The sequence below is a fragment of the Equus quagga genome, chromosome 2, assembly GCF_021613505.1.
Source record: "Equus quagga isolate Etosha38 chromosome 2, UCLA_HA_Equagga_1.0, whole genome shotgun sequence".
Taxonomy (NCBI): Eukaryota; Metazoa; Chordata; class Mammalia; order Perissodactyla; family Equidae; genus Equus; species Equus quagga.
Genome location: NC_060268.1, coordinates 155552599 through 155580549, shown reverse-complemented (window position 1 = coordinate 155580549; position 27951 = coordinate 155552599). Strand labels below are relative to the sequence as shown.

The 27951-nt window shown below is 40.9% G+C and overlaps 1 protein-coding gene and 1 non-coding gene across 7 annotated transcripts; both read left to right on the top strand.

The window, feature by feature from the left end:
- Positions 1–1120: 1120 nt before the first annotated feature.
- CWF19L1 (CWF19 like cell cycle control factor 1) lies at positions 1121–27694 on the top strand. 6 transcript variants are annotated; one of them, XR_006887558.1, is made up of 15 exons: positions 1121–1228; positions 4353–4437; positions 5797–5875; positions 6402–6503; positions 9503–9717; positions 11918–12036; positions 15583–15667; positions 17123–17263; positions 18151–18265; positions 19025–19104; positions 23042–23251; positions 24047–24166; positions 24630–24727; positions 26667–26774; positions 27268–27399. XR_006887558.1 is itself a non-coding variant. In XM_046654130.1 (14 exons), exons 1-14 carry the CDS (start codon positions 1206–1208, stop codon positions 27410–27412), a joined length of 1617 nt encoding a protein of 538 aa, XP_046510086.1. In that variant the 5' UTR covers positions 1121–1205; the 3' UTR covers positions 27413–27694. The 6 variants fall into 6 exon arrangements, 4 of the variants coding, with proteins under 4 accessions (XP_046510086.1, XP_046510087.1, XP_046510088.1 ...); XR_006887559.1 differs by lacking the exons at positions 26667–26774; positions 27268–27399 and adding an exon at positions 23417–23492; XM_046654130.1 differs by lacking the exon at positions 26667–26774 and having other exon boundaries at positions 27268–27694.
- Positions 23699–23844, top strand: LOC124236532 (small nucleolar RNA SNORA12). The gene has a single exon (XR_006887767.1). It is a non-coding gene; the product is annotated as a small nucleolar RNA SNORA12 (small nucleolar RNA).
- Positions 27695–27951: the final 257 nt, after the last annotated feature.

Genomic DNA, 27951 nt, shown 5'->3' with positions numbered 1-27951 from the left:
ACCAATCTGCTCTCTGTTTCTGTAAGTTCAGCTTTTTTAGATTCCGCATACAAGTGAGATCACATAGTATTTGTTTTTCTCTGTCTGATTTATTCTACTTAGCATATTGCCCTTAAGGTTCATCCATGTTGTTGCAAATGGTAGGATTTCCTTATTTTTTATGGCTGAATGATATTCCATTGTATATATACACACCACCTTTTATTTATCCATTTATCTGTCTGTGGAAACTTAGGTTATTTCCATGTGTTGGCTACTGTGAATAATGCTGGAATGAACATGGGGGTGCAGAAACCTCTTTGAGATAGTGATTTCATTTCCTTTGGCTGTATACCCTGAGTAGGATTGCTGGATCATATGGTTGTTCTATTTTTAATTTTTTGAGGAATCTCCTTACTGTTTTTCATAGTGGCTATCCCAATTTACATTCCCACCAACAGTTCCCTTTTCTCCACATCCTCACCAGCACTTGTTACCTCGTCTGTTTGCTAGTAGCCATTCTAATAGGTGTGAGGTGATGACTCATTTTGGTTTTGATTTGCATTTCCCTGATGATTAGTGATGTTGAGCACATTTTTATGTACTTATTGGCCAATTGTATGACTTCTTTGGAAAAATGTGTATTCAAGTCCTTTGCCCATTTTTCAACTGGATTATTTGCTTTTTTGCTATTGAGTTGTTTGAGTTCCTTGTATATTTTGGATATTAACCCTTTATTAGATAGATGCTTGTGCACCTTGAAAGAGACACAAAGAGCGCAGGAGTAAATTTGGCAACATGCTGATACTTACTGAATCCAAGTGATGGCCACTTTTCCTTTAATTTTTTGATAGGTTAAAAACTGATGGAATATATGTATGGAGGAGTCGGTCTTGGCCACTAGAGTGTTGGGTTAGGTTAGGGCCGAACGTTGTGCCGGGAACTTTCTAGCATCTCGTTAACTTCAATTGCCCCGAAATAAAAAATCATAATTGGAATCCTTTTTGTCATTTCCTCTTTTCTCTACTGCTGTCCTTCCTTGATTCATCCTTGAGGCCAAACGACCTGAGGGTGGCTTCTGTCCCTCGGCGCTCTCCGTAGAAAAGTGAGCCCTCATTGGCTGGCGTGCGCTGACGTCTTATTGTAGTGCGGCCGCAGTTTTCTGAGGAGCGCGGGTTTGGAGTCCTTATATTTGGTGGTCGTCACAACCCAGGCTGTTGGGACGGATGGCTCAGAAACCGCTGCGCCTGTGAGTGAGCCCGAATCGCAGGTCTCCCTTCCTGTCCCTCCCTCTCTCTTTCGCTCTCCGCGAGTGAGCTGGCGGGGGTCTTTCTCCGGACTGGAAGGGAAGAGGAAAGGCGGGGGTGGGGGTGGGGGTGGGAGCAGGGGCGGCGGCGGCTGAGCTCCGATCACGTCTTTGCCTGGCCGGTCCGGCCTCTTTCGCTTCTGAGCGACCCTCGCTGGGAGAGGCGGAAACTCCCAGCATCAGACCTCCATTTTAGGCCGTCCTGGCCTCTGACACATAATTTCCTCTTTATTTCTCCCCACACCACACACTTAATTATTAACAAACATTTCCATGCATGGGGCTCATTGATTGGTCCTGGTCAGTGGTGGACTGGATGGCTTGGTAGGGCTCCTGCCTTGGCGCACTTTTTTGGGAGAAGGGGGCGCTGGGGTGGTGAAGAGAGGACTTCCATTCGTTTCATTCAACAAATATTTATTGAACAGTTGCAGTGTGCCAGGCCCCGTGCTAGGCGTTGCATAGATGGAGTTCCTGCCTTAATGGAGTTTTAGCCCAGAGAAACAGGTACTAATCGAAGAATCCAGATCAATGTAAAATTACGGTAGTGATGAATGTTGGAATAAAAAGTTCACGGGTCTGAGAGGGTGTATAATAGAGGTATTTGGCTTAATGTGAGGAATCAGGGGAGTGAGGATTGTGCCTTGAATAATATTTTTGTCTTTATCCTAAAAAGTCATCCAGGAGCCGGCCTAGTGATGTAGTGGTTAAGTTCGCGTGCTCCTCTTCCTCGGCCTGCCGGGGTTCCGGCTTCAGATGCTGGGTGTGGACCTACATGCCGCCAGTGAAGCCCTGCTGTGGTGGCATCTCACATACAAAATAGAGAAAGTTTGGCACAGTTGTTAGCTAAAGGACAATCTTCTTCACCAAAATTTTCTTTGAAAGGTCATTGAAATGTTTAAGAAGGCTTTGGCATGATCAAAATTCGTTTTGGGAGGTGATTGTGGCTGCAATGTGAACAAATTAGAGCCAAATAGAGGACAACTAGAATTAGGTAGTCTAATGACAGAAGAAAAGACCAGGAACTCGAGGTTTGTTAAGGAGATAAAATCAACAGGGCTTGGAGATGGTTTGGTCGTGAGTGAGAAGGATTTGACATTGTTGGGGTCCTATATTTCTGTCTTTCTTCAGTGGGATAGGAAACACTGGAAAAGGGCCCATATTAGGAGGAAATGAATTTTGAGCTGTCCCATGAAGTGCAAACTGGACGATGGCTCTCCCAGAAATGATGAAAACTACATGTGACAACTTCTATGATAGAGAAAGTGCAGGATCCTGTGGGGGCACCAGGAATCATGACTGATAGGGCCTGGAGAGCTTCCTAGAAGATGTGGTGCTCAGAAGATAAATAAAAATGCCTAAAAGTTTATTACCGAGCTTGCTCTGAAATGCTATATGGGTTTCTGAAGTTTTGAGAAGAGAGTGACTTTCTGAACCAATCAGGGAAACTTTAGAGATATGCTAGGCTTTTAAGGATGTGAAAAATTTAGACTCAGGATGGATAGAGTGGGATTGTTAGAAGTAACTACCCAGGGAATAGCAGAGGCAAGAAGAGATCAGATTGACAGTGGAGAAGGCTTCTGTTAGGGAAACTTGGAGAAAGCAGTGGGAAGAGAGATGAGGGATTTGTGGCGAGTTCTGCAGGTAGTAGAGTTCTCTTAATGTTTTTGAGGAAAGAAGATTAAACTGTTGGCTTTATGTAGGATGGATAGAAGAAGAGAAGGCATTAGAGGAAATTTAAGTGTGCTGTCTACTTTGTATCCGATATCAGATTCATTACATTTCTCTCTGATTCTGCCTCTGCCATATCACAGGACCCTCAGTTGCTCAGCCTTGCAGCTATCCTCCATTCCTCCTTCTCCATCATTTCCCGTCCTATTTCTCTACTCCAATTTGTGTTTGTGTTCGGAATTCTGAATTTCTCATCTGTTTCTCTCCTCCTTCATTTGGCGTTGCTCTTTTTGCTCATAGTCATTTGTTCCTCCAGACCATCTTTCACTCTGTTACTAAAATAATCTTTCTAAAACAGATATGATCATGTCACTCCCCAGCTTGAAAATCTTCAGTGATATGAATGAGAACGGAACTCCAGAGAGACATGCTGACGAAACAATAAGAACTAGAATATTTCAAGATGAGTTAAAAGACATTAAGAAAATGATATGAGGGGCCGGCCTGGTGGCACAGCAGTTAAGTGTGCATGCTCTGCTTCAGTGGCCTGGGATTCACTGGTTCGGATCCCAGGTGCGGATGTATGCACTGCTTATCAAGCCATGCTGTGGCAGGCATTCCACATGTAAAGTAGAGGAAGATGGGCCTGGATGTTAGCTCAGGGCCAATCTTGTTCAGCAAAAAAAAAACCCAAAAACTCAGAAGTAAGAGAATGGAAGAAATTACTACAAGTTAGGGCCAGTCTGTCTTACGAATCTTGGCTCTTGGCACTTTCTCTTTGCCCCATAACACTTTATGTGTATCTCCTGTTGTAGCCCTTTTCATATATATTTATAACTGTCAGAGTATCTCTCCTTCCCTGATTGTGAACTTTTTGAGGCTTGAACTGAGTCTTCCTCTTCTTTGTGCTCCTACTGTGTACTTTGCATAGGACTCGGCATATTGCCCCTGGCATATTGTAGGTGTCCAGTATTTGTTTGTTGAATGGGTGATTGAAGCCCTATACTAAGAGAATGACAGTGGGAATAACAAGCATGGAATGGATGTGTAAGATGTTTGGATTGATGGGACTTAGTGACCGGATGGGAGATTTTTGACTCTTGGTGACTAAGTTGGTGATAGACCTATCCACAACACTTGGGAATTGAGGAGAAGAAGCTCGTTCAGTTTTGGAGGAAATGATAAGCTGAATTTTAGGTATGGTGAGTTGAAGGTGTTGGTAAGACCTTTAGGGAGAGCTGCCCAGTGGTCAGACATAGTTTATGTGCACTGAACCTCTCAGGTAACCTCAGAGAGATGGACCACACATCTTCCTGATCCAGGAACACTAGTATAAACCAAACCTGGCAGGCTGGTTCGTGTTTCCTGAATTGCCTCAACGCTTGTCTCTTGTTTGCAGCTTGGCTTGTGGAGATGTTGAAGGAAAGTTTGACGTTTTGTTCAATCGAGTTCGAGCAATTCAGAAGAAAAGTGGAAACTTTGACGTAAGATGTTTCTTTTTACTAAATTTAATTTTACTGTTGTAGTCAAACATACTAAAATAGAGTTGTGGCTCCTTTATTCATTCCTTGGTTGAACACGTCCTCTCCTTTTTTGTTAGGTTGAGTTCCTTTTGTGAGCCTGGGAACTTAGTCGCTGCTGAGTGCTGGGGGAAGGGAGACCTGTTTACCTTTTTATACTTCTTTTTTTTAAGGTTGGCACTTGAGCTAATAACTGTTGCCAGTCTTCTTTTTTCTTCTTCTTCTTCTTCTTCTCCCCAAAGCCCACCAGCACACAGCTATACATTCTAGCTGTAGGTCCTTTTGGTTGTGCTATGTGGGATGACTCCTCAGCATGGCTCGACAAGCAGTGCCATGTCCGTGCCTGGGATCCAAATGGGCAAAACCCTAGGCCGCCGAAGCAGAATGTGCGTGCAAACCCAACCACTCAGCTACCAGGCCAGCCCCAGTCTTTTTATGCTTTTTGAATTTGAATCTTGTTACTTTATTGCTGTAGCCAAAATTGAAAACAGGCTAGCAAAACCTCCGTGAGTGATTCTGACCACTGGCTTTGGGAAGTGCAGATCTATTTCATGGGTGTATGGTATGGATTAAATCAGATAACGTGCAAATGCTTCACAAACTAAAGAGCTCTATATAAATGTTATGTGTGGTTGCCAAGTAGACTGTAAACTCCTAGAATACAGAAGAGTATTCTAGGTGTGGGGATAATCTGTTTATTGGGTTAAAGGTTAAGTAAAGGGGCCGGCTTGGTGGCGCAGTGGTTAAGTGCGCACGTTCTGCTTCAGTGGCCTGGGGTTCACTGGTTCAGATCCCGGGTGCGGACATGGCACCACTTGGCAAGCCATGCTGTGGTAGGCCACATATAAAGTAGAGGAAGATGGGCACAGATGTTAGTTCAGGGCCAGCCTTCCTCGGCGAAAATAGGAGGATTGGCAGCAGTTAGCTCAGGGCTGATCTTCCTCAAAAAACAAAAAAGGTTGAGTAAAGACAATAGGCAGGAAATGTGTCTTTTATGTCCTGTATCTCTCAGGGTATCTACTATTTAAAGTTTTATATTTCACAGAGGGATTCTCTAAGGTCCATTTCTTCATCTTTCCCTGACTCCCTCTTCCCAAACCCCAATATGAATTTGACAGCCAATGAGCCAAAATTTAGTAATTTATAGAATCAGAGTAACTACAATTGCTGCTAAAGAATTATGTATTGAAATTCTGTAAATTGATTAAGGGAAACACCTGGTTTGAGACCTCTAAGTAGGATAATTAGCTGAATAATGTTGCTATCAATTATGTACGACTTGATATTAAAAAAACTCATATCTGTTTAAAAAACTCATTTTAGCTGCTGTTGTGTGTAGGAAATTTCTTTGGCTCCACTCCGGATGCTGAATGGGAGGAGTATAAAACTGGCATCAAGAAAGGTATAGATACTATTTTTATTTAACAAATAATGACATCTAACAAAGTTTCAAGGCTACACAGTTCTTGCTGGGTTGTTTTTTACATGTGTTAGTTATTTAAGACTTTCTCTTTTAGCTCTACATTGAGCTGGGCAGAATGCCAGTGCATCTAAATGTTCACTTTTTGAATTTGGTTGGATTTAGTTCCAGAAAAATAGTTCTAAGTAGGCAGGAATTGAATAAATGCAACCATATGTTCCCTTTCCTTTTTCCAGTTTTAGTGTTCTCTTTATCAAGTTCTTTAGGGTCTATGTTTTCGTAATTATACATTGACTGTCCTCTCTAAGATGTCAGTTCATCAGCCTTAGTGATATCAGTTGATAGGCCACAAAGTTGGGTATAGGATATCCTATGTGGTGAGCATATTCCACATATAGGATTGTAGACTCTTTACTTTGGCTTGAGTATTTTTCTTATGAGGAAGCATTTTTCAAGTTCCAAAGCAGATCTGGTAACTATGTGGTGTCATGTATGTTTCTCTCACTAGCTCCTATTCAGACATATGTGCTGGGTGCAAATAACCAGGAAACAGTAAAATATTTCCAAGATGCTGATGGGTGTGAATTAGCTGAAAACATTACTTATCTGGGTAAGTTGATATTTTTTGTGTTTGTAATGAACATAATAAAGTGTCCCCAGGAATTAGTCTCCCTGGAGATTTCTGGCTGGATTCTTCTGCCATTACTGCCTGAGAGAATGGGGGTCAAGGGGTTCTTTACTAAAGTCTGTCTATACCCTTAAGACTATGGCATTTTTTCCTTTGTTGTGTCTCGCACCTCTTCTCCAATCTTGTATTCCCACAACCAAATATATACTCTTTCAGCCAACTAGAGGATAAACTACTTGACTACAGTGTATGGAGTACTTAAAGTATAAATTATGATAAAAAAAAATTCCATGTATGTGTTCTCACCATATAACATTGCTAGATACGTACAACTTACTTGTTGGTTAGACTCCTGACTAGCTATAGCTTAGGTTTCACTAAGGTTTTGGAAACTCATTTTTAGTACTGATCCTTGAATTTTTCACTCCCGTTGTCCTTTTCTGGTTCCAGATCCACTTTCCAATTCCAGGTTAAAGTTGTTACCTCCACAATCCCCTGAATCTCTTTTAGTGGTTCTTTCAATGTCCGGCCATTTTGAAAACCAGTATCAAATTGTGCTTTTGTTGCCCAGCCACCCCCTGTTGTCGGTCTCCTGCATCTTGGATCATTCAACTTACTCTTTTCTAAAATGGCTCTTCTGCTGGGCACATTTCCTCTCTCTTGTTCTTTCATTTCTCTGGGAAGCTTCTGCATTTCCTTTGCTGTAAATGCCCTCCCATTGCCTCCTTACCTTAGTCCATCTTGGCCTTTATTCTCTACATCTGGCTGTGGCCCTCATGTAAGCAGTCTCATCTCCTCTTACTTCACTCATATGAGGCCCTTTAGGCAAAAAACTGAGGGATGGATTTTTGTTGTTTTTAACCACAGTTGTGAACTATAAATTTTGAAATTCTCTTCTTATAGATGGGCCTGACTTATGTCAATTCTCACTGTAGTTAATAAATTTGGATTATGACCACTACTGTAGATATTTGAGAGCCATTTTACCATATGAATTTAGTGTCAGGAGTGGAAAGAGCAGCCAAGGTATTGGGGTTGTTTCTGTGGAAGATTTTTTGAGATCCAATAGGAGGCGCAATGAACTTGATAGTAAATGTGATAGTGAGCTTGTAGTGCCAGCAGAACATCCGCCTTATAGATGGAAGTGATAGTTCTTTCTAGAATATGTAAACAAGATTGTTTGAATCTTGTGTTGAAGAGTGTGTGTTTTGGGGACTTGGTCCCATAAAGATGAAAAATAAAGCTGGGGATCGAATTGTTAAGGAAGAAATATGAGAAGGGAAGCAGGCAGATTATAGTTCCCTGTGGTGGGGGCATGTATATCTTCATCTAGAGGCTGTGCAGAGGGAGGTGAAAGTGATTAGAGGTGTGTTTGGGGAGGTAAAAATATACTGTCAAGTTCATAGAATCTAAGTGAAGAGAGCGTAGTTTCAGGAGAAGAGACCTTTGGCAAGTATATAGGGTGATTAATGACCTTAAGAGAATAGTGGCAGAGGGAAACTAGGTTGCAGTGGGTTAAGGAACTAATTAAGAGGTAAACACTTAGCGTGGACTGCTCTTTTGAGAAACTTGAAACTGAAGAGGACGTTTCTTTATTAGTTAGTATGTGTATGACTCCACTGCTCTTCATAGTTTCTCTGTCTTCATCTTTCATTTCTCTAGAAAGCTACATTTCCTTTGCAGTAAATGCTCCTTTATTAGTTTTTTATTAGTATATGTGTCTCTCTTTTTTTTTTTTGAGGAAGATTATCCCTGAGCTAACATCTGCTGCCAATCGTCCTCTTTTTGCTGAGGAAGACTGGCCCTGAGCTAACATCCATGCCCATCTTCCTCCACTTCACACGTGGGACGCCCGCCACAGCATGGCCTGCCAAGCAGTGCCATGTCTGCACCTGGGACCTAAACTGGTGAACCTCAGGCCGCCGAAGCAGAACATGTGCACTTAACCGCTGTGCCACCGACCCGGCCCTTATGTGTCTCTTTTTATTAGTTAGTCTGGACATTCCTTTATTACTTTATTTTTTTATTTTTATTTTTAAAGTCTATTTTTTTTTTAAAGATTTTATTTTTCCTTCTTCTCCCAAAGCCCCCCCGGTACATCGTTGTGTATTTTTAGTTGTGGGTCCTTCTAGTTGTGGCATGTGGGACGCTGCCTCAGTATGGCCTGATGAGCGGTGCCATGTCTGCGCCCAGGATCCCAACCAGCGAAACCCTGGGCTGCCAAAGCAGAGCACACGAACTTAACCACTTGGCCATGGGGCTAGCCCCGCCTTTATTACTTTATTCTTTGTTAGTATACGTCTTCCTTTATTAGTTAGTCTGTGTGGTTATTAGTTAGTATGTGGAAAGAGTCATTTGAGAAGAAGAGACTCACTAGATGAAAAGGAGGTGAAAACTGATGGAGCAAGGTATTGGAGGCAGCCAGAAGGAACAGAATAAAGGGCACAAGCCAGGAGTAAATTTAGAAGAGGGTCAAGTCTCTCAATTTTTCCCAAGCAGTTGCTCTTTCCAAATGTTTTCCATTTGGAAGCTGCTGCCTGCCTGAAGGGTACATCTTTCTAGACTATAGCTTTCTTAGAACTGCTGTTTTTTTTTCCTCATTACCTCTTCCTGTGTTCAGGTGTCTGGATTTCTTTTAGTCCATGTAGAGTCTCTAGAAGGCAGAAAGCCTTTTTCTTAATCAGTGCTTCCCAACTTTTTTCATTTGTAAGGCACCTGGGGTAAACAGACTGGCCTGTGTGCTCCAGCAGCCTCCACATATGGGCTGCTCTTACTGAACAGGAGTACTGTTGTAGCCATCCAACACTGAGACCTAGTAGCCAGAAGTGGGGCTTGAGGAGGGTTTTCACTCATCCAGACACATAGAATGGCTGGGACATAGGAGAGTCATGGCATGGGGGGAGAGAGAGATTCATCACCATAACAACATTTCATCATTCTGCAGTTTTAACTACAACTTATCCATTTTTCTTTGAACCTAGGTCGTAAAGGTATCTTCACTGGAAGCTCGGGGCTGCAGATTGTGTACCTCAGTGGGACAGAGTCCTTAGATGAGCCGGTCCCAGGTTACAGTTTTAGTCCCAAGGATGTGTCTTCCCTGAGAACAATGCTCTGTTCAACATCCCAGTTTAAAGGTGTTGATATCTTGCTCACATCCCCGTGGCCCAAGTATGTGGGGAACTTTGGGAATTCTTCTGTGAGTAGTGCTTGTTCAGTTGGAATTTCTAAAAGTAAATTGCACTGGCTTAATCTGGGCTTTCTTTCTTCTTTATATTGAGTATTTTAGTTCTTAATACCTTTCAGTAGACGTCTTTTGTGAATTTCTTCAGAATACTTAAAGCTGTATCAACTGACCAAAGCAAAAGTTGATCTTAAGAAAGCACAATTCACAAAGGAGATTGCTAAAATTTTAATTATAAATGAATGGTAATTTAAATTATATTCTCTGCTTCAAGTGGCCTCTCTCAAGTTTCCTCTTAATATGTTTTGACTGTTCACTAATTTTCAGTGCAAAGATTTATATCTAGTGGCAGCTCTGCAATTGTATTTCCCCCTTTTCATTCCAGATTATAGCTTTTTGGATCAAAATGTTTTTTTTATGGAATCATTATGGGATCAAAGATAGTGATCTAAAGATGTAAAGATGAGAAATGAGATGTTGAAAACTTGGTACTTCTCTAATATGAAAGGTTTAGTATGAATGCATTGGAGCTCACCATTGCACTTGATCTGAATATTTTTATAAGCTGTCTAGACGAGGATGTACACCAGGTTGATGAGTGATGGCTATCATGGGTTGTGAAATGCTACACTGGTGGTAATAAGGCTAATGAAACTTGAAAGGTTGCATGTGAGGGCAGAAAGCGTCAGGTGAGCTTCAGTGAAGGGAAATGGAAGAATGCATTTAGGGACAAATATCAATTAATAGATGTAGAAGTATCAGCAATGATCCAGAAAAAGGCCTTTTAGACCACTCTCTGTCAACTTCAGCACAATGACTAAAATGGCCAAGAAGATACCAGGCATTGTCAGGGAGGATGTTGAAAGGAAAAGTGCTCTCTTCTCCTTCCACAAACCCGTGGTTCTTCACCCAGAATACAATGGGCAGTGCTGGTTACAGAATAGAGAAGATATAGCAAAGCAAGGGGAGATCCAGAGGACTATTAAAGTGATGATGGAAGGGAGAAAGACACTGATGCTCTGTAAGGAAGGATGAGAAGAATGAGGCCCCTTCATTTTGGGGGTCTAAAAGAGGATTTTGATTAAAGTTTATAAATAACCATACAAGATATTTGTAGGGGAGAAAACAGTATAGTTCACCACTCCCTTTGGTACTATAGCTGACCTCAAGGCCAATTCTCTGCCCTTCAGCAGAAACCTGAAGGAGGCACGCATAAGACAAAAGGAAGTTCTTGCTTTACTTAGTGGGAAGTTAACTTTGGTAATTTCTTTATTTCCAGCTAATACCTTCTTTTAGAATAAAGTACATAAATAACGTTATGGAGGGGCTGGCCCCGTGGCCGAGTGGTTAAGTTCGTGCACTCCGTTTCAGCGGTCCAGGGTTTCGCCGGTTCAGATCCTGGGTGCGGACATGGCACCTCTCATCAGGCCACACTGAGGTGGCGTTCCCACATAGCACAAGTAGAAGGACTCACAACTAAAAATACATAACTATGTACTTGGGGGACCTTGGGGAGAAAAAGGAAAAATAAGATCTTTAAAAAAAATAATAATGTCATGGATGAGAGAGCGCGTAATTTGTTGTTAATGGAAGCTGGGGATGTTCTGGGAACAAGCCTAACTTTTGACAAACTATGTTACAGACTTTGTAACAAGGGTGTGATTGTGCCCTTCAACAAACCACACTTTTCTTGACTGAAGCAAAATAAAAGATTGCATGCTTACGTGAGGAAGCCCTTGAATATTCCATACAAAATAGTCTGTGGATCCTAGAGGCCCTGAAAGCTAGCTTTTAATGGTTATTTTCCACATTGTCTTTGACTGTCTGCATTGTCAGAACTGCAGGTGCACAATAGGGCAAATTCTAGAAGCACAGTTTGCGGGCTCCTGAGAGGGAGCTTACTTTCCAAAAACGATTTTAATAAACCCTATTTTGGGTATTAGTATGGAAAACTTACCTTTTAACCTCTGGCTGCCAGCAACTGTTCCTATTTCAGCATTCATAACAACCCAGTTCCCCTTATGTGTTTGTGCTTTCTCTGACTGCCGTAAGTGTGGAATTCACTATGTAAATCCTACTACCCACATCTGTATCCACATATAAATTTCAGTTGATATATTTTAGGGACAAATATCAGTTCAAAGTGTCTTGTTATTTCTTTGCATTTCTTGATAGCTCTTACATCTCGTGTGATGACTGAGTTTCTGTTTACTAGGGAGAAGTGGATACCAAAAAATGTGGCTCTGCTTTGGTCTCCAGTCTTGCCACAGGCTTGAAACCAAGATACCATTTTGCTGCTTTAGAAAAGACCTATTATGAGAGGCTTCCATATCGGTGAGTAGCATTTTGTTCTTTTGGCTTTTTAAAGAGTTTAACTGGGATCTTCTGTGTAAACTGCTCATGTTCATTTTAGCCATATAACATCTTGGTTCCTTTTAGTTACTCAGGCACTGAAATTAGTGACTCTCAAATCATTCAGCTTCTCTGAATTTGTTTCCTAATTTGGAATACAAGGTATTGGACTATAAAGAACCCCTTAGAGGTTTGAGCTTCTGAGGTAACAATATTGTTTAATCATCATAGCTCAATGTAGCACAGTAAGTGCTGTTTTGATCAGGCCAAACAGTACTCTTTGTAAACTCTTAAACTCAGTATATGGGCCAGCCCCGTGGCCAAGTGGTTAAGTTCATGCTCTCCGCTTCCGTGGCCCAGGGTTTTGCCGGTTTGGATCCTGGACATAGACACAGCACGACTCATCAGGCCATGCTGAAGCGGCATCCCACACGCCACAACTAGAAGGACCTACAACTACAATATACAACTGTGTACTGCTGAGCTTTGGGGAGGAGAAGAAGAAAAAAGAAAATATTGGCAACAGATGTTAGCTCAGGTGCCAGTCTTTAAAAAGAAAAAAAAGAAAACTTAGTATAATCACTTTAGAAGTATTTCAATTTGGGAATCAAGAACTCGTATCAGGGGGCCGGCCCCGTGGTTGAGTGGTTAAGTTCACACTCTACACTTTGGTGGCCCCCAGGGTTTTGCCGGTTTGGATCCTGGGCGCGGACATGGCACCGCTCATCAAGCCACACTGAGGCAGCATCCCACATGCCACAACTAGAGGGACCCACAACTAAAATATGTACAACTATGTACTGGGGGGATTTGGGGGAGAAAAATCAGGGAAGGAAAAAAGGAAGATTGGCAACAGTTGTTAGCTCAGGTGCCAATCTTTAAAAAAAAAGAAAGAACTCATATCAATTTTTTTTCTTTTGTATGAGTTTGGAGGTGGAAGTTTTAAAGGATGTATTGCAGAGAAAAAGAGAAAATAAAACGAGTGTTTTGTAAATGGTAGAGTTAACTGAATTATCTTCGCTGATAAAGGGCATGAATAATCTTTAAAATAATGGGTAAAAACTTTTTTTTTAACACAGACGTAGTAGATGTAGATGTTGAAAGTTCCAAAAATATAGGCGAGCGAAAAGAAGAAAATAGCTTGCCCTTCCCTCACAATCCCATGGCCTCAGGTATAACCACAGGTAATGCAGACTCTTCTGTTATGTCTCCGTGTGTGCATTCCAGAAAAACCTCTTGCACTAAAACCACGCACTAAAAACAGAGGTTAGAGAAACAAGCCACTCAAAACCTGTTTAACTTTTAGGGATCTGCATACATACTTCTCTGAAGAACATATACCAGTGACCAATAGGCACATGAGAAGATGCTCTTTCTCTAGCATGATCATTATTAGCCGTTAGGGTAATCCAAATCAAAACCACAATGAGAGACCACTTCATACCCACTAGGATGGCTGTCATCAGAAAGACAAATTATAATACGTGTTGGCAAGAATATGAAGGAATTAGATCCTCATGTGTTGCTGGTGGGAATATAAAATGGTGCAGCTGCTTGCACAACTGTTTGGCAGTTCCTCAAAAGGTTAAACATAGTTACCATATGACCCAGCATTGCCACTCCTATTCCAAGTGAAATGAAAACATAGCTCCCCCCAAAACTTGTACACAAATGATCATAATAGCCAGAAAGTGGAAACAACCCAAATGTCCATCAGCTGATGAATGGATAAATAAAAAGTGTCCTATCCATACTATGGAATGTGACTCAGCAAGAAAAAGGAAGTACTGATACCTGCTACAACATGGGTGACCCTTTAAAACATTGTGCTGAATGAAAGAAGCCGGACCAAAGGACTATATACTGTGTGATTCCATTTGTATGAAATGTTCAGAATAAGCAAATCCATAGAAATAGAAAGTAGATTAATGTTTGCCGGGGGCTAGTTAGAAGGAAATGGGGAGTGACTGCTAATAGGTATAGGGTTTCTCTTTCAGCTGACAAAAATTTTCTAAAATTAGATTGTGGTGATGGTTGCACAACTGTGAATGTACTAAAAACTATTGAATTGTATGGTTTAAATGAGTGAATTGTATGCTATTTGAATTAGAGCTTAATAAAACTTAAATAAAACAAAAAACCCTCTGCAACTTTTTAACTAGAGCTGTAACAAAAATTCTATCATAGGGGCAAGCCTGGTGGCGCAGTAGTTAAGTGTGCACGTTCCGCTTTGGCGGCCCGGGGTTGGCTGGTTCAGATCCCGGGTGCGGACATGGCATCGCTTGGCAAGCCATGCTGTGGCAGGCGTCCCACATAGAAAGTAGAGGAAGATGGGCATGGATATTAGCTCAGGGCCAGTCTTCCTCAGCAAAAAGAGGAGGATTGGCAGCACTTAGCTCAGGGCTAGTCTTCCTTTAAATAAATAAATAAATAAATAAATAAAAATAAAAGAATAGGTTGTAGCAGACAGAGTGTATTTTGGTTTATTTCCTTTCAATATGAATATAAAATATATATGTGTATATTTATATAAAATGGTATTAGACTAGATTTTGTGAAAATAAAATAGTATTTTGTGACAGATTCAGGAAATTTTTGTAGCATGAGGAAAGTAAAGGACTTAAGGATTAGCATCTGTATTAATAGTCAACTCACTAAAAACGAAAAATATATATAATGCCACGACTTTTTTTTCTTTTAATTACAAATAATAGTTGCTCAATGTAGAATACTTGTAAAACACAGAAAAGCTCAAAAAAGTATTTTGGTATATGTAGTTACCATATCTTTTCCTATGAAATAGAGACACTCATGTATTTTTATATTTTTCTTAGAAATATGAAATCATACTATATATTATTATTTGAAACTTGTTTTTCTGCTTAAAACTAATTTCTTTTTTGTTTTCATTATTTTAGATTTTTATTATACAAGAGAGAATAGTATAATGAACCCTCCTATATACCCATCCCCTAGCTTCAGCAATTGTCAACATTTTGCAAATCTTTTTTTTTTTTAAAGACTGGCCCTGAGCTAACATCTCTTGCCAGTCTTTTTCTTTTCTTCTTCTTCTCCCCAAAGCCCCCCAGTACATAGTTGTGTATTCTAGGTGTAGGTCCTACTAGTTGTGCTATGTGGGACGCCGCCTCGGTGTGGCTTGATGAATGGTGCTAGGTCCACACCCAGCACCAAAGCGGAGAAACCCTGGGCCACCGAAGCAGAGCACACAAACTCAACCACTTGGACGGGGACCGGCCCCAACATTTTGCAAATCTTGCAGCTCTTTTAAAACTGAAAGTTGAAGTTTTTGTGCTTTTTGGATATGTGATCTCGTTTTTTCCTAACAACAGCCCTGTGAGTAGGGATGATTGTCTTACTAGACAGACAGGTAATATCTGAGATTGTTACTTGTGGTGATGGACTCAGGATCTGTGCTTTTTTTGTGGTCGCATGGAGTCTGCATATTTCATAATTGTAAATTAAAAGTAAAGTTTATTGGTAACCCATTATCTCTCAAATATGTTACAGAAACCACATCGTTCTACAGGAAAATGCACAGCATGCCACCAGGTTCATAGCTCTGGCAAATGTTGGAAATCCAGAAAAGAAAAAGGTAAAGATCTGAGTATTTGGTGGTAGGTTAATATTTATCTTCCTGATAAGTATTTCTCTTGCCCAGTTTAACATTCAGATCTTCTCTTTTCCGTAACTGCAAGGTTTTAGCACCTCAGTGACTTTTTGTTAAAGGTATGGTAATGAAAGCTCAAGTTTCCTTGGGTCCTTTTTAGGAAGTTTTAGAGAAGGGTTTGGTTTGGCAAAATAGGCCCAGTGGAACAAAGGCAGAATTTCAAATGAATGATTTTCCTTTCTTCCTACATCCATGTGGTTGCCTCTGGGTACGCATGAGTTTGCCCTCAGATGGTTTTCTTGCTTTCCTTCTTAGCAACTTGATTTAGCAGAAATAACAAAATCCTCCCAAGGATTTGCCTAAGCCCTCCTTGGCTTTGGGAAATTTTAGCGATACCTGGAATCTATCTTTGTACTGGAAGACAGTGCAGCTGCATGAGAGAGAACATATCAGAAAAGTACATTAATTTTCTCACTTCCCTGAGAGCATTTCTTATTCCCTAGGGCCAAAAGCAGGATGTTGTGGATTGAGACAGCTAAAATCCGAACAATCAGTCAAGTGGGAAAATAGATACATAATCTGAAGATTATTCTACTATAACGTGCCATAAACAATGTACATACTATGTACGTTGTTAGCCTCAGCCCTAACCAACTCATACTTCAGTCAAAGAGTATGCACATTTTTAAATGTGGCAAGCACTGTTAATTCTTCTCAAAGTTTTGTTCTGATTTACACCCCCTCCAGCAGTGTATATGTCTAAGTTTTTTTTTCTATCCACATTTTCACTAAATAGTGTCACATTTTTATTAAAGTTTTTGCCAATCTGATAGATGAAAGATGGTATATCATTGTTGATTAGTTGCATTTCCCTGATCAGTAGTGAGGTTAAGCATTATTCATATTTCATCTGAAGTTTTCAATATTTGTGCCATTAGTCCAAGATTCTGGATGCTTTATGAATATTTACTTCTTTGCTACTAGTCCCTAAGAAAATTTATCAGCATGTACAGCAGAAATCGTATAATATCAGAGGGTAGCCCTAAGTTGTCCAGTTTAGTTTTCATTAGGAAAAAAAGAATGGCAGTGCCATGATTCTGTTGACAGAGTCCACAAAGATAAAAGACCCAGAGACAGAAGCAGTTTGTGTTCAAGGGTTAAGGGCCTTGTAGTGATGGTTGTTTGGTGTAAGGACTGATTTTTGTGAGGGCTGGGCCTTTGATCTCTTGCTCGTTACTTCGTCAGCCCTTGGTTAGCCCCGCAGAGATCACTGAATTGGCATTTGATTTACTGTGTATTCTCTGAGCATAGATGGGCCAAGTTGCTGCTCTTTTAATTTTACTCTATTTCTGAAGCTTTCTGTGAAATTGCAATAAAATAGGTTGATTACGTTTGGATAAACAGTATTTCCCCTAATGTTATGTTGTTTTTCTCCCAAAGTACCTTTATGCATTCAGTATTGTTCCTATGAAACTAATGGATACAGCAGAACTGGTAAAACAGCCTCCAGATGTCACTGAAAACCCATACAGAAAATCTGGGAAGGAAGCATCCATAGGAAAGCAAATTCCTGCCCCTGAGGTATGTTCTGATTGAGAGGTGGAATTTTCTGGGCAAGATTGCCCATTACAGGTATCCCTTTCCTGGTTATAGTTTAGTTCATAAGACAAGTTTAATCCTTTGAATCTAGATCTTTTTTTTTCCTTGGGAAATCATGGTGGTATTTAGAAAGCCTTCGTAGATTTCAGGTAATCTGTGGGGTTACCAGTTTCACATGTTCAGTTTTGCTTTGACTAAACTTGATTCATATGTTAGGGTTATTGTATCATAGTGTTAAATCTTTCCTTGTCTGAAGTTGATTATCTGTTCTTAACTTTTCAGGCAAGGCTCCAACTATTTGGTGGCAGTGTAGTTTGTGATTTTATAATGAGTGCTAATAGGTAAATAAGACTCATTCTGAAGAACTTTCTTAATAGTAGACTTTTCTGAAATTAATTTTTCCCTCACTAAAGCGATGACTGTCGGATTCCCTTACTAGTGTGCATGGTCTGCCTTCTCAGGCTTTTTTTCTTTATGAGCAACCTGCTCATCTTTTTAATTAAAGTTCAGTTAGACTTGTTTGACCTGTGAAATTGTAGGACTGTGCTATGGGCCTATTGAGAGAGAAAGGAAAAAGAATTTGAGTGAGTTCATATTGTTCTGTTTTAGGCAAGAATTGCTCTATAACTTGCATTTTAACTTTCTTTTCCAAAGAGATGAATTTGGTAGCTTGGAAAGTATTGAGAAGTAAGACTGGGAATCCAGGCTTCAGGACTGGAAAGATGTTTTTCTTCTCTAGAATAGGCAGAAAGGGCTGGGAGGAAAGATAGACATTACCTGGCAGCAGTGTTCCCTTGTGTGTGAATTGTGGGCTGCTTGTCTAAAGGTTAGTTTAATAACCTTTGCTCTTCTACCTTTGGCCATTCCAGGAAGAAACAGCCTGTCAATTTTTCTTTGATTTAAATGAAAAGCAGGGAAGGAAGCGTTCATCTACAGGCAGAGATAGCAAGTCATCTCCTCACCCAAAGCAGCCTCGCAAACCTCGTAAGTACCTTGATTCTAGAGGTCTCCTGTGTGAGCAATAGCTGTTATTTCAGGTCTTGTTTGGGAAGCAGCATTGCTAAGACAGCCTCTTTTGGCAGAGGGAAATTGTACAATGAGTCATTAGGACCAATAATAAAAATACAATATTACAATGATGGCCTGACTTTAAGGCTGTCTGAGCCTATTCCTGTAAGAACTATGGAAAAATCTCCATTCCTTCATGTCAGATAAACGTATGAGTTAAAGAGCCTTCAAAACTAATGTGGGTTTATAAAATAATAGAAAAATCAAACTGGTGGAAGTGACCTTAAGGCTATTTCGTTGAGATCCTCTTTTCCCATCCCCTTGTTTCCAAGATGAGGAAGCTGACCTTGGGAAGGTAAACTTCTTACCCAGGGTCAGTTGGCTAGCTAGTGGCATAGCTGGGACTATTATTAGGGTTCCTGACACCCAGTTCAGTGTTCTCTCATTGCAGCCTGTTGCTAGTTACATACTGCTTTAGTCAATATGTGGTTATCCACTTGTGGATCACCTACCTGTGGATTGGTTACAAATTCAGAACTTTGAGAATAGAGGTTCATTGATAGTGGTGGTTTTGGGCGGGGGGTTCATCGTGGGAGCACAACGGCCCAGCCCGTTGTGGCAGTGCTGTATACCAGTCCTTGCAGGATATAAATATCAAACTAGACTGAGTTCTGTTCGGTGATTATATGCTAGAGTGCTTGGACCACAGTAACATCTACTTTCTTCCACATGAAGCTCAGCCTCCAGGACCCTGCTGGTTTTGCCTTGCCAGCCCTGAAGTGGAAAAGCACTTGGTGGTCAACATTGGCACACATGTGAGTTACTTCCATGGACCTTTTACAGAGAAGGAGATATCTGTTTGTTTTTTATTAACTTTATTGAGTCATAATTTACATATCATAAAATTTACCCACTTTAATTATGCAATTCAGTGATTTACTGAGTTGTACAACCATCACATAATACAATTTAGAACGTGTCCGCCACTCCAGTAAGATCCCTTGTGCCCATTTACAATTAATCCCTCTTCCCACCCTCAGCCCCAGGCAACCACTAGTCTCCTTTCTGTCTCCATAGGTTTGCCTTTTCTGGATATTTCATTTAAATGGAGTCATACAACATGTGGTCTTTTGTGTCTGGCTTCTTTTACTTAGCATAATCTTGAGGCTCATCTGTGTAGTAGCATGTATCAATATTTCATTCCTTTTTATTGTCAGATAGTATTCTATTGTGTGGATATGCCACATTTTGTCTATACATTCATCAGTTGATGGGCATTTAGGTCGTTTCCGCTTTATGGCTGTTAGGAATAGTGGTGCTGTGAACATTTGCATGCAAGTCTTTGTGTGGACGTATGTTTTCATTTGTTTTGAATAGATACCTAGAAATGGAATTGCTGGTAAATTTATGTTTAACTTTTTAAGAAGGTGCCAAACTATTTTCCAACGTGGCTGTGTCGTATTGTATTTCCACTAGCAATGTATGAAGGTTCCTGTTTTTCCACGTCCTCACCAACATTTGTTATTGTCTGTCTTTTTGATTGTAGCAACTCTCCTCTGGTTTTGCAGAGCCAGTTTCATAAGATCACTCCCTCCTTTTCTCCCTCTTTGACAAATAGTTATGGATCTCCTAGGGTGATGCTTTTATGTACTTCTTGAACTCTGTATTTTTAGTTCATACTTCTTGGGGGTGATGAATTGCTTTTATTAATTGCTCACTATTTAAAACAGGGATTTTCTTTGTCCTAAAAAGGGAGTCCTTTGTTGGCTGTGTACCCATGTTGGGTTAAAGATGTTGATATTCTTTTTTTATATCTTTAGATTCAGAAACTTGAGCTTATTAATTTTTATGGGGAATTTTGTAATGCTGGGAACTGATTCACACAAATTATATAAAAAACTACCATGACAGATTCTCAGTTTTGCCTAGTAGTAGAGGATATAGCTTCCTAATGACAGGAATACCCATATCCACATTTCTGGCGTGGGTATCTGGGAACCCAAGATGATAATTATAAAGTTGCTTGGTAAGCGCTGAATCAGACTATGAGAGCTAGATGATGTTGAGGGTGATTTTATTTAGGCTGTGGAAAACCGTGACGAACTCTCTGTGTCTCACAGTAAAGTCATCCTATTCCAGATTTCCCCAGATACTTTCCTTGGGCAAGGCTCAGTTAGGCATTAAATAATACTGTTCTTTGATCTTCATTTTTTTGAGCTCCCTATAGACCATTATCCTTCTTTTTCACTCACTTAGAATGGAAAAAGCTTCGTTTTCAGGGTTACAGTTTTACCCTAGCCACATGTGGCTAGAACTAGCTGTTTCCCAAGGCTCCTGAGGGAAATATTTATAAACTATTTCCTAGTGTGTGGTGCTTCTGCAGACAGATACTTTCATCCATTTCCATTGATTTGTTCTAATTTTGGTTTCTAAGGGTGACCTTTTCCTCAGCTTCTCTTGACAATCTGAGGGCCCTTTATTGTGGCCTCCGATGGACTGACTAGAGTCTCACTTTTGTCTTACAGTTTGTCACATCCCTCTCCTGTCTTTGTTGTTTCAGACTGAAGCGTCCCAGTCTTTTACATTTATTGTTATGTCTTGATTTTTTGGCACAGTCCTGTCTCTAGGGGGAGCTCTCCTGTCTCTAACGGGGTCAAGGCCCGTGACACAACTGGGACATGGAGCCTGTAGATGAACTCTTCAGAGGGAAGAAGAGCAAACTTGAAAAGCCCTTGCTTTTACAGGAATGCCCTTTTTGGATTCTCTCTCTTGGACCTTGTTTTCCTCTTTGGGTTAGTTTATGCCGTTCTTCTCTCCCATGCAACTTGTATGGTGAGGCAGACTTTGGACTGCCATCTGTTTGGGAAGCTTCAGTAGGTTCAAGATGCCATGCAGGGGAGAAGAGATTTGGAATGGTTGACTTAGCTCAGTGCTGCTCTAGGCCTCTGGGAGAAATGACCTTTTCTTTCTGTTCACCTTTCTATTGCCCACGGTATGTAGCTCAGGGTATGGACTTAGAGGATAATGAGGAAACCTGTTTGCTTCTCATCTAGGCCTGAAGCTAGAAGGGCAAAAAGCATCTCGGGTCTTGTTTATGGCCCAACCCAGCACCCCAAGTAGGAGGGCACGTGAGGATTTTAGCCTGGAGCCTACCTAGTAATCAAGTCTATGCTTACTCGCGCTGTCCTTTGTCTGGTAGAAACCTCATAGCAACCTCTGGTGTCTGGCAAAGGGTTTGGAATCCCCTCCCTGCAACCATTCCTCTTGATCTCCTTTCATTACCTTTTTTCCCCAGCTTTCTCTGTCTTTGCCATGCCTTCCTCAAGGGATATACATAGAACTATGCTGACAGCCCATGGCCACAAATTGGTAAAAGCAGGGAAAGGCTGCTAAGAGTCCAAAATAACTTGCAAAATCCGTGAATTTTACTTAAGGGGGAAACATTCATTCTGGTCCTTTTCATGCATTGTTAGAGATAATTCAAGTATAGAACAGGTTAGAAGGTGAGAGTTTGAAAGGGAGGGAGGAGATTAGGCAAGTGGATTTGGGCAGTTCCAGAAGAACCAGAAGGTGCTGCATTGGGGGTGCTGTTTAGTCCAGACTAGAAACCTTCAGTAGCCTCAGTGCAGATCACAGTATAAAAATTGATGTTTATGGTGGCGACTCTGCCATAAAGGAAAGGCTAGAAGACTCAGGCTTCTAGAGTAACCTTTTAAAACAAATACAATCAAGAATGGTTATTGTAAAAAAAAAAAAAAAAAAAGGCTTATTGTCAAAATTAAAAAAATGTTTTGGTGCTTTACACCAAGTAAATGAAGGATGATCATCCTTTAGTTTGTTTCTAAAACCTATCCTGTCATTCTGTTGGGCTTTCTCGTTGTAGATGAGACATAAATGACTCCTTCTTCACCCTTAACTTTGAACCTACAACACTACAAGTATACTTTGGATTGTGTTTTCTAAAGCTCTCATACCTTCATCATTTGCTTGCATTTGATATTCATTGGCCCTTTGTCTACACACTCAGTGTTTTCCCTTCAAAGAGTGTCTGAGTGTTGAGCAGTCTTGCGTGTTTTGGTTTTGACAGAAATATTTTTGGCTGCTCTTTAGCTGCTGACCTCCACTGTTGGGAACCATAGTTTTCCACCGCTTTGAATGTATCTGAGTTTGAGATTTCTCCTCCTTCCTTCCACCCCATTAGGTTTTATGGTTGCTTTGATGTTGTAGAGGTTAGTCAGCAGCTTAGGGCTGTAGGAACATTGGATGCTAATGAGGTCGTCTTAGCCGTTTTTTGTGAACCCACGGAGTGTATTTAGCAGTGAGATTAGATGTTACTATAGGGAAAGTGGTCGTTTTGAAATCAGAAGTGGGATCTTTCTGTGGCTGAAAGTGATAGTAACTAAAAAATTGTTCTCAAGTTGGGAGCCTGGAAGGGAAAGCCAACTGTTAGTCCAGTCTCCCTCATTTCCAGTGCGTTTGAAGCCAAAAGGCTGTTTGTATGCTGCTCATTTGCTGCCAGTTCATTTGATACTTGCATAGAAATTTGTTGCATCTGATCTTATTCTTCAGCAGGTACTTGAGAACATTGTCGTTATAACTTCTAAAATCAGATTTTTAAAAGTTGAAGAATGTCTCTTGATAGGCTCTTGAGCACTTTTTCCACCCTGTCAGGCTCACCGTTGTGGAAGCTTTTCTCCCTGAAGAACCATGCATGCGGTATTGGTGTCTCGGTTCTGTGTGCTTCCTCTTCAGTGCTACCTTGCCCTGGCCAAAGGAGGCTTGTGTGATGACCATGTCCTCATCCTGCCCATTGGACACTACCAGTCAGTGGTGGAGCTTTCAGCAGAGGTGGTGGAAGAGGTGGAGAAGTATAAGGCTACACTGAGGCGGTTCTTTAAGAGTCGAGGGGAACGGTGTGTTCTATTTGAGAGAAATTATAAGAGCCATCACCTGCAGTTACAGGTAGGTGGTTTCTGCTCAAGAACTTGGAGGGGTCCAATGGGAACCTGGATATTGATATTTAAATAATGTTAATTTTAATTAATATTTAAATATATTATTCTAATATAAAATTAAATATTTAATATGAACTTTCATATTAATATTTGAATAATGTTCATTTGAAAGGTTAAAGAGTCTCTGGTGATAACTCTAGAGAGTGCACAGGGAAGTGCGTGGTCAGGGCAAGTGAACAGCACAGACAGTAAGTACCTTGTTTAGAAAAGGAATGGATAGTTGAGGAAGGTTCCAAGAAAGATTTGGGCCTTCATCGGTAGAGTTTGGAAGAGAGTGGGTATTTTGTGTGAAGGCCCAGTGTGAGTGAAGGCTCAGAGGTAGGAAATAGTCCCAGAACCTGCATGGAGCTAGCAGCTCAGAAATTCCAAGGTTGTTTATGGTTAATTTGTTTGTAGTTGTGGTGGCTTTCTTTCTGGCGCATTTGTTAAGTTTTCAGATGGGCCTGACTCTGCCACATACATTATTTAGGAGCTGGCGAAGGCTTGATGACAGAGCTGTCTCTCTAGCCTTTCCTGCATCAGCGATTGGCTCTCACATGTGGCAGGCCACCTCATAAGTTTAAGTCCTTACAGACAGACTGACATAGGTCTGTCTGGCCTGAGGAGAATCTCTGCTGAGGGGTGTTTCTCCACCCCTGTGATGGATTTGCTGCTTCTCAGGAACTGTGCAGGAGGCATGACCTCTCTGGCACCTGCACAAAGAATTTCTCCTATCTCCCTATCCCCTACCCCTACCCTCCAGGTTATTCCTGTGCCACTCAGCTGCTGCACTACTGATGACATTAAAGATGCCTTCATTACCCAGGCACAGGAGCAGCAGATAGAGCTGTTGGAAATCCCAGAGCACTCTGACATCAAGCAGGTAAAACAGGAGTAGAAGGTGATATAAAACAGGAGTAGAAGGTGATATACAGGGAGAAGTAAAGACCTGGTTTCTCACATGGTGAGCCTGAGGTACTGTCAAGGCATTCCAGAAATGTTAAATAGGCAGGTGACAATTTGGAACTAGAACATGGGGTATTGATTAGACTGCAGATGAAGATGGCATTACAGCAATGCCTTAGTGCTTTCCTGGGAAGAGCAAGAAATTAGAGATTTCCTAGGGCAGGAACTTAGAAAGATGGGTGCCACAGGGAGGATCTTTGTGTTATTTGCCAGTTTGGCTTTTTAAACTCTAATTCCACTAAGTGGCTTGGTATAGCTGCTCACATCCTTTTTCTTGTACTTCTAGACTGAATTCTTTGCCAAATTAATGTAGAGCTGAGCTAGGATTTTAGATTTTTAAAGCACTGTTGTTTGTCCTCATAAAATTCTGTTTACTTTAGATTGCACAGCCAGGAGCAGCATATTTTTATGTTGAACTTGACACGGGAGAGAAGCTTTTCCATAGAATTAAAAAGAATTTTCCTTTGCAATTTGGAAGGTTTGTATGTATTTCTTATTTTAAATGTATTTTCATTAGACCTACTGTGAACAAAGTAGAGAGCTGCATGGATAGTTGAATAAAAAGCCAAATAAGAAACAGTCCTTCGTCCAAGGAACCAGTACTCTTAGGGCAAGGCAGATATTTATGTATATGACAGTAGTGTAATGCAGAATGTGAAAAGTACTGTAACAAGGTTTTGAGGAACAATGTACTTTAGAAGTTCAGAGAAGGGAGAGCTCATTTCTCCTTAGTGAAAGGCTTCATGAAGGGGTTGAAGTTGAGCTCGAGAGAGAGATTAGAGGGCAAGCATTGGGGTGTGGACATTCTAGCTCAAGGGAGTAAAGTGCTGCCAGTAATTGAACATATGCTTAGTGCCAGGCACTTTGCCAAGTGCTTCACATGTGTTGCCTCATTTAATCTTCCCCACTTTGTAAGGTAGGTACTGTCATCCCAATTTACCACTGTGGAGAATGAGGCTCTAGAGCAACTTTCCATGATGATAGAAATGCTGTATAAATCTGCACTGTCCTGTTCAGGTAATCACTAGCCACATGTGGCTACTGAGCACTAGAAATGTGGCTAATGTGACTGATGCACTGAATTTTTAAATTTAATTTAATTTTAATTAGGGTTAAAATTTAAATAGCTGTATCTGGCTAGAAGTTCCTAGAGTGGACAGCATGGCTCTAGAGGGGTTAGGTAGTTTGTCCGTGGTCACACAGTAGTAGGTTCAAACTCAGCTCTGTTGGACCCCAAGATGTGAAGTCTTAACCTCATTATTCTGTAGTATCCTAAAGGTCTGGATAAGGTTTCATTTCTGCTCCTCATATCAGGCAGAACATGACTACAAAAGCATACAGTGATTAAGTAAAGACTGAAGACAGGAAGTTACTAGCAAGAAGAGATAAGAGTACGGAGAAGAGTTGAAAATATGTAGAACAGATTATCTGATGCTGTGTCTGTGATTTGCAGCTGTTTTTTTCCCTAGTTAGAACAGAGCTTTGAGGCAACCTTGAACCCTTCTTGGACTAAATTGGAAAGCCTGCCAAGAGATTGCTACTGTTGGATAAGTCCAATTGTCTACATTTTCAAGAAGATAATTGATAAATGAGAACACGTGTGTGAGGAGCTTCAAAAATCTGACATTATCTTTTTGTTGTTGTCTTAGCAACAGATTCACATGTGGACAGTGATGACATGTAGGCACATGATTGCAGATACACACAGGCACATAAGCCCAAAAAAAGATTCTCTGAATGCTTTTGTGCTCCTGATAGTTGTATTTTCAACATTGAGAATTTTTCAAAATACAAATTTATAGTTATATAGTATTTTATAGTTAACAAAATACTTGAAAAGTATTTTTGAAGTACTTGAAAAGACATATTTTTCCCCATTGTGCAAGAAAGGTGGTTCTGGGGCTGGCCCGATGACTGGTTGGGTTCGCGCGCTCTGCTTCGGCAGCCCAGGGTTTCGCCGGTTTGAATCCTGGGTGCGGACACAGCACTGCTCATTGGGCCATGTTGGGGTGGTGTCCCACATGCCACAATTGAAAAAATGCACAACTATGTACCGGGGGGGCTTGGGGAGGAAAAAGGAAAAAAATAAAATTAAAAAAAAAAGGTGGTTCTATCTTCATTATATGGATGAAGAAGTAGGCTCAACGTTTGCCCAGTGAGCCAGAATTTGAGCTCAGGTCCTCTGACTTTTAGAAGACTCATGTGATTTGTTTTCAACTTTTCCATTTATTGTAGCTTCAAAGTGGAAAATGAACCATATATTACGGATAGTTATTTCTAATATATCAAAATAAGTAAAAATAAAAATATAAAGCAGAGGCAATCAGAAGGTAGCTTGTGTGTGTGTATGTCTGTCTGTAGTTCTGAGAGCTAAGTTGTTTTGTTGACACTGAGCTTGTGATGTTGTGCCTGTGTAGGCCTGAGTCCCCTTGAAGGAGAGAGGACTTTTAAGTCAGAGTGGTGCCTGACTCTGTAAACCTCAGCAAACTCATGGTCTAGTTGGGATGACAAAGCTACATTTTAAGGTAGGATGTAATCACAGCTAGTTCGGTGCTTTGATTGTGTTATCCATACCTCGTAAAATCTTTACTTTGCATTTCATAGGTGAGAAGATCAAGATTTGTAGATGAAGTAATCTGTTCAGGTTGTAGACAGCAAGTGGCAGAGCTAGGGATGGAATTCAGTCTCTGATCTTTCTGACATCAGGACCTGCCCTCTTTCTACTATGCCATGTTGCTTCTCTGAGTACCAGTAAGTTCCAGGTTGTTCAAGAGAGAGAGAAGAAATGGGCTTTGAGGGGTTAGGAAAGAGGTAGGACCTGAGCTGGTCACTTAAAATGGGTATGATTTTGGCAGAGATGGCACTCAGGGCAAGAGAGAATGGTATGAGCAAAGTCGGAAGAATTTGCATTTCTTCTTTGTTGATGCTGAGGAGAGAGCTCTCTGGCCGGAGAGTAATAGAGGGAGGGAGAGGCTTTGGGGCTGATACTGTGCATTTTGACTTGTGTTCTTTCTGCAGGGAGGTCCTGGCCAGTGAAGCCATCCTTAATATTCCTGACAAGTCTGACTGGAGGCAGTGTCAGATCAGCAAGGAAGAGGAGGAGACCCTGGCTTGCCGCTTCCGGAAAGACTTTGAGCCCTTTGACTTCACTCTGGATGACTAAGCAAAGGGAAAAACACTTTATGAACATCACAGGAATTAGTAACAGCCTGTTTTTTAAGAAACTACAGTCTCCCATGGGGACTGTTTTCCTGCCCCTTTTTTTGTGCATTCGCATGGAAGCTGCCTGCAGCAAGAGGCCTCAGATTGAATATTTTTTGGAAAAAGTCACAATCTAGGATGAAAATCCTATGTTAGAAGCACGTCTGTCAGCTCCAAGTACAGCTTGTGTTTATCAATATTTTCAAAAACACTTAAACTATCAAATAAAATCCAAGTGCTTTTCCATGGTTGTGGAAGTATCTTGTGTTCATGTTACCTGTAACCATTAAAATGAAATAGTATATGTGTGTAATAGGAGGGGCCAGGGCTTTAGGCCCAGCAGTTATCCCAGGATCTCACAGGTGACTTCTCCCTGAGCAAGGCCCAGGTGGTGCCATTTCTCTCTTATAGCATTCATTTTATTGATAGAGCTCATTCAGTCCTTCAGCAAATACTTAACTCCTGTGTGCCAGGCGTTTTTCTAGGCTCCAGGACTATAGC

Excerpts from the sequence above, each read along its gene's own strand:
- CWF19L1 (XM_046654130.1), top strand. The coding sequence starts at position 1,206 with ATGGCTCAGAAACCGCTGCGCCT. Across the intron at positions 9,718-11,917 it reads GGAACTTTGGGAATTCTTCT|GGAGAAGTGGATACCAAAAA; the intron begins GTGAGTAGTGCT and ends TCTGTTTACTAG. Across the intron at positions 19,105-23,041 it reads TGGTCAACATTGGCACACAT|TGCTACCTTGCCCTGGCCAA; the intron begins GTGAGTTACTTC and ends CTTCCTCTTCAG.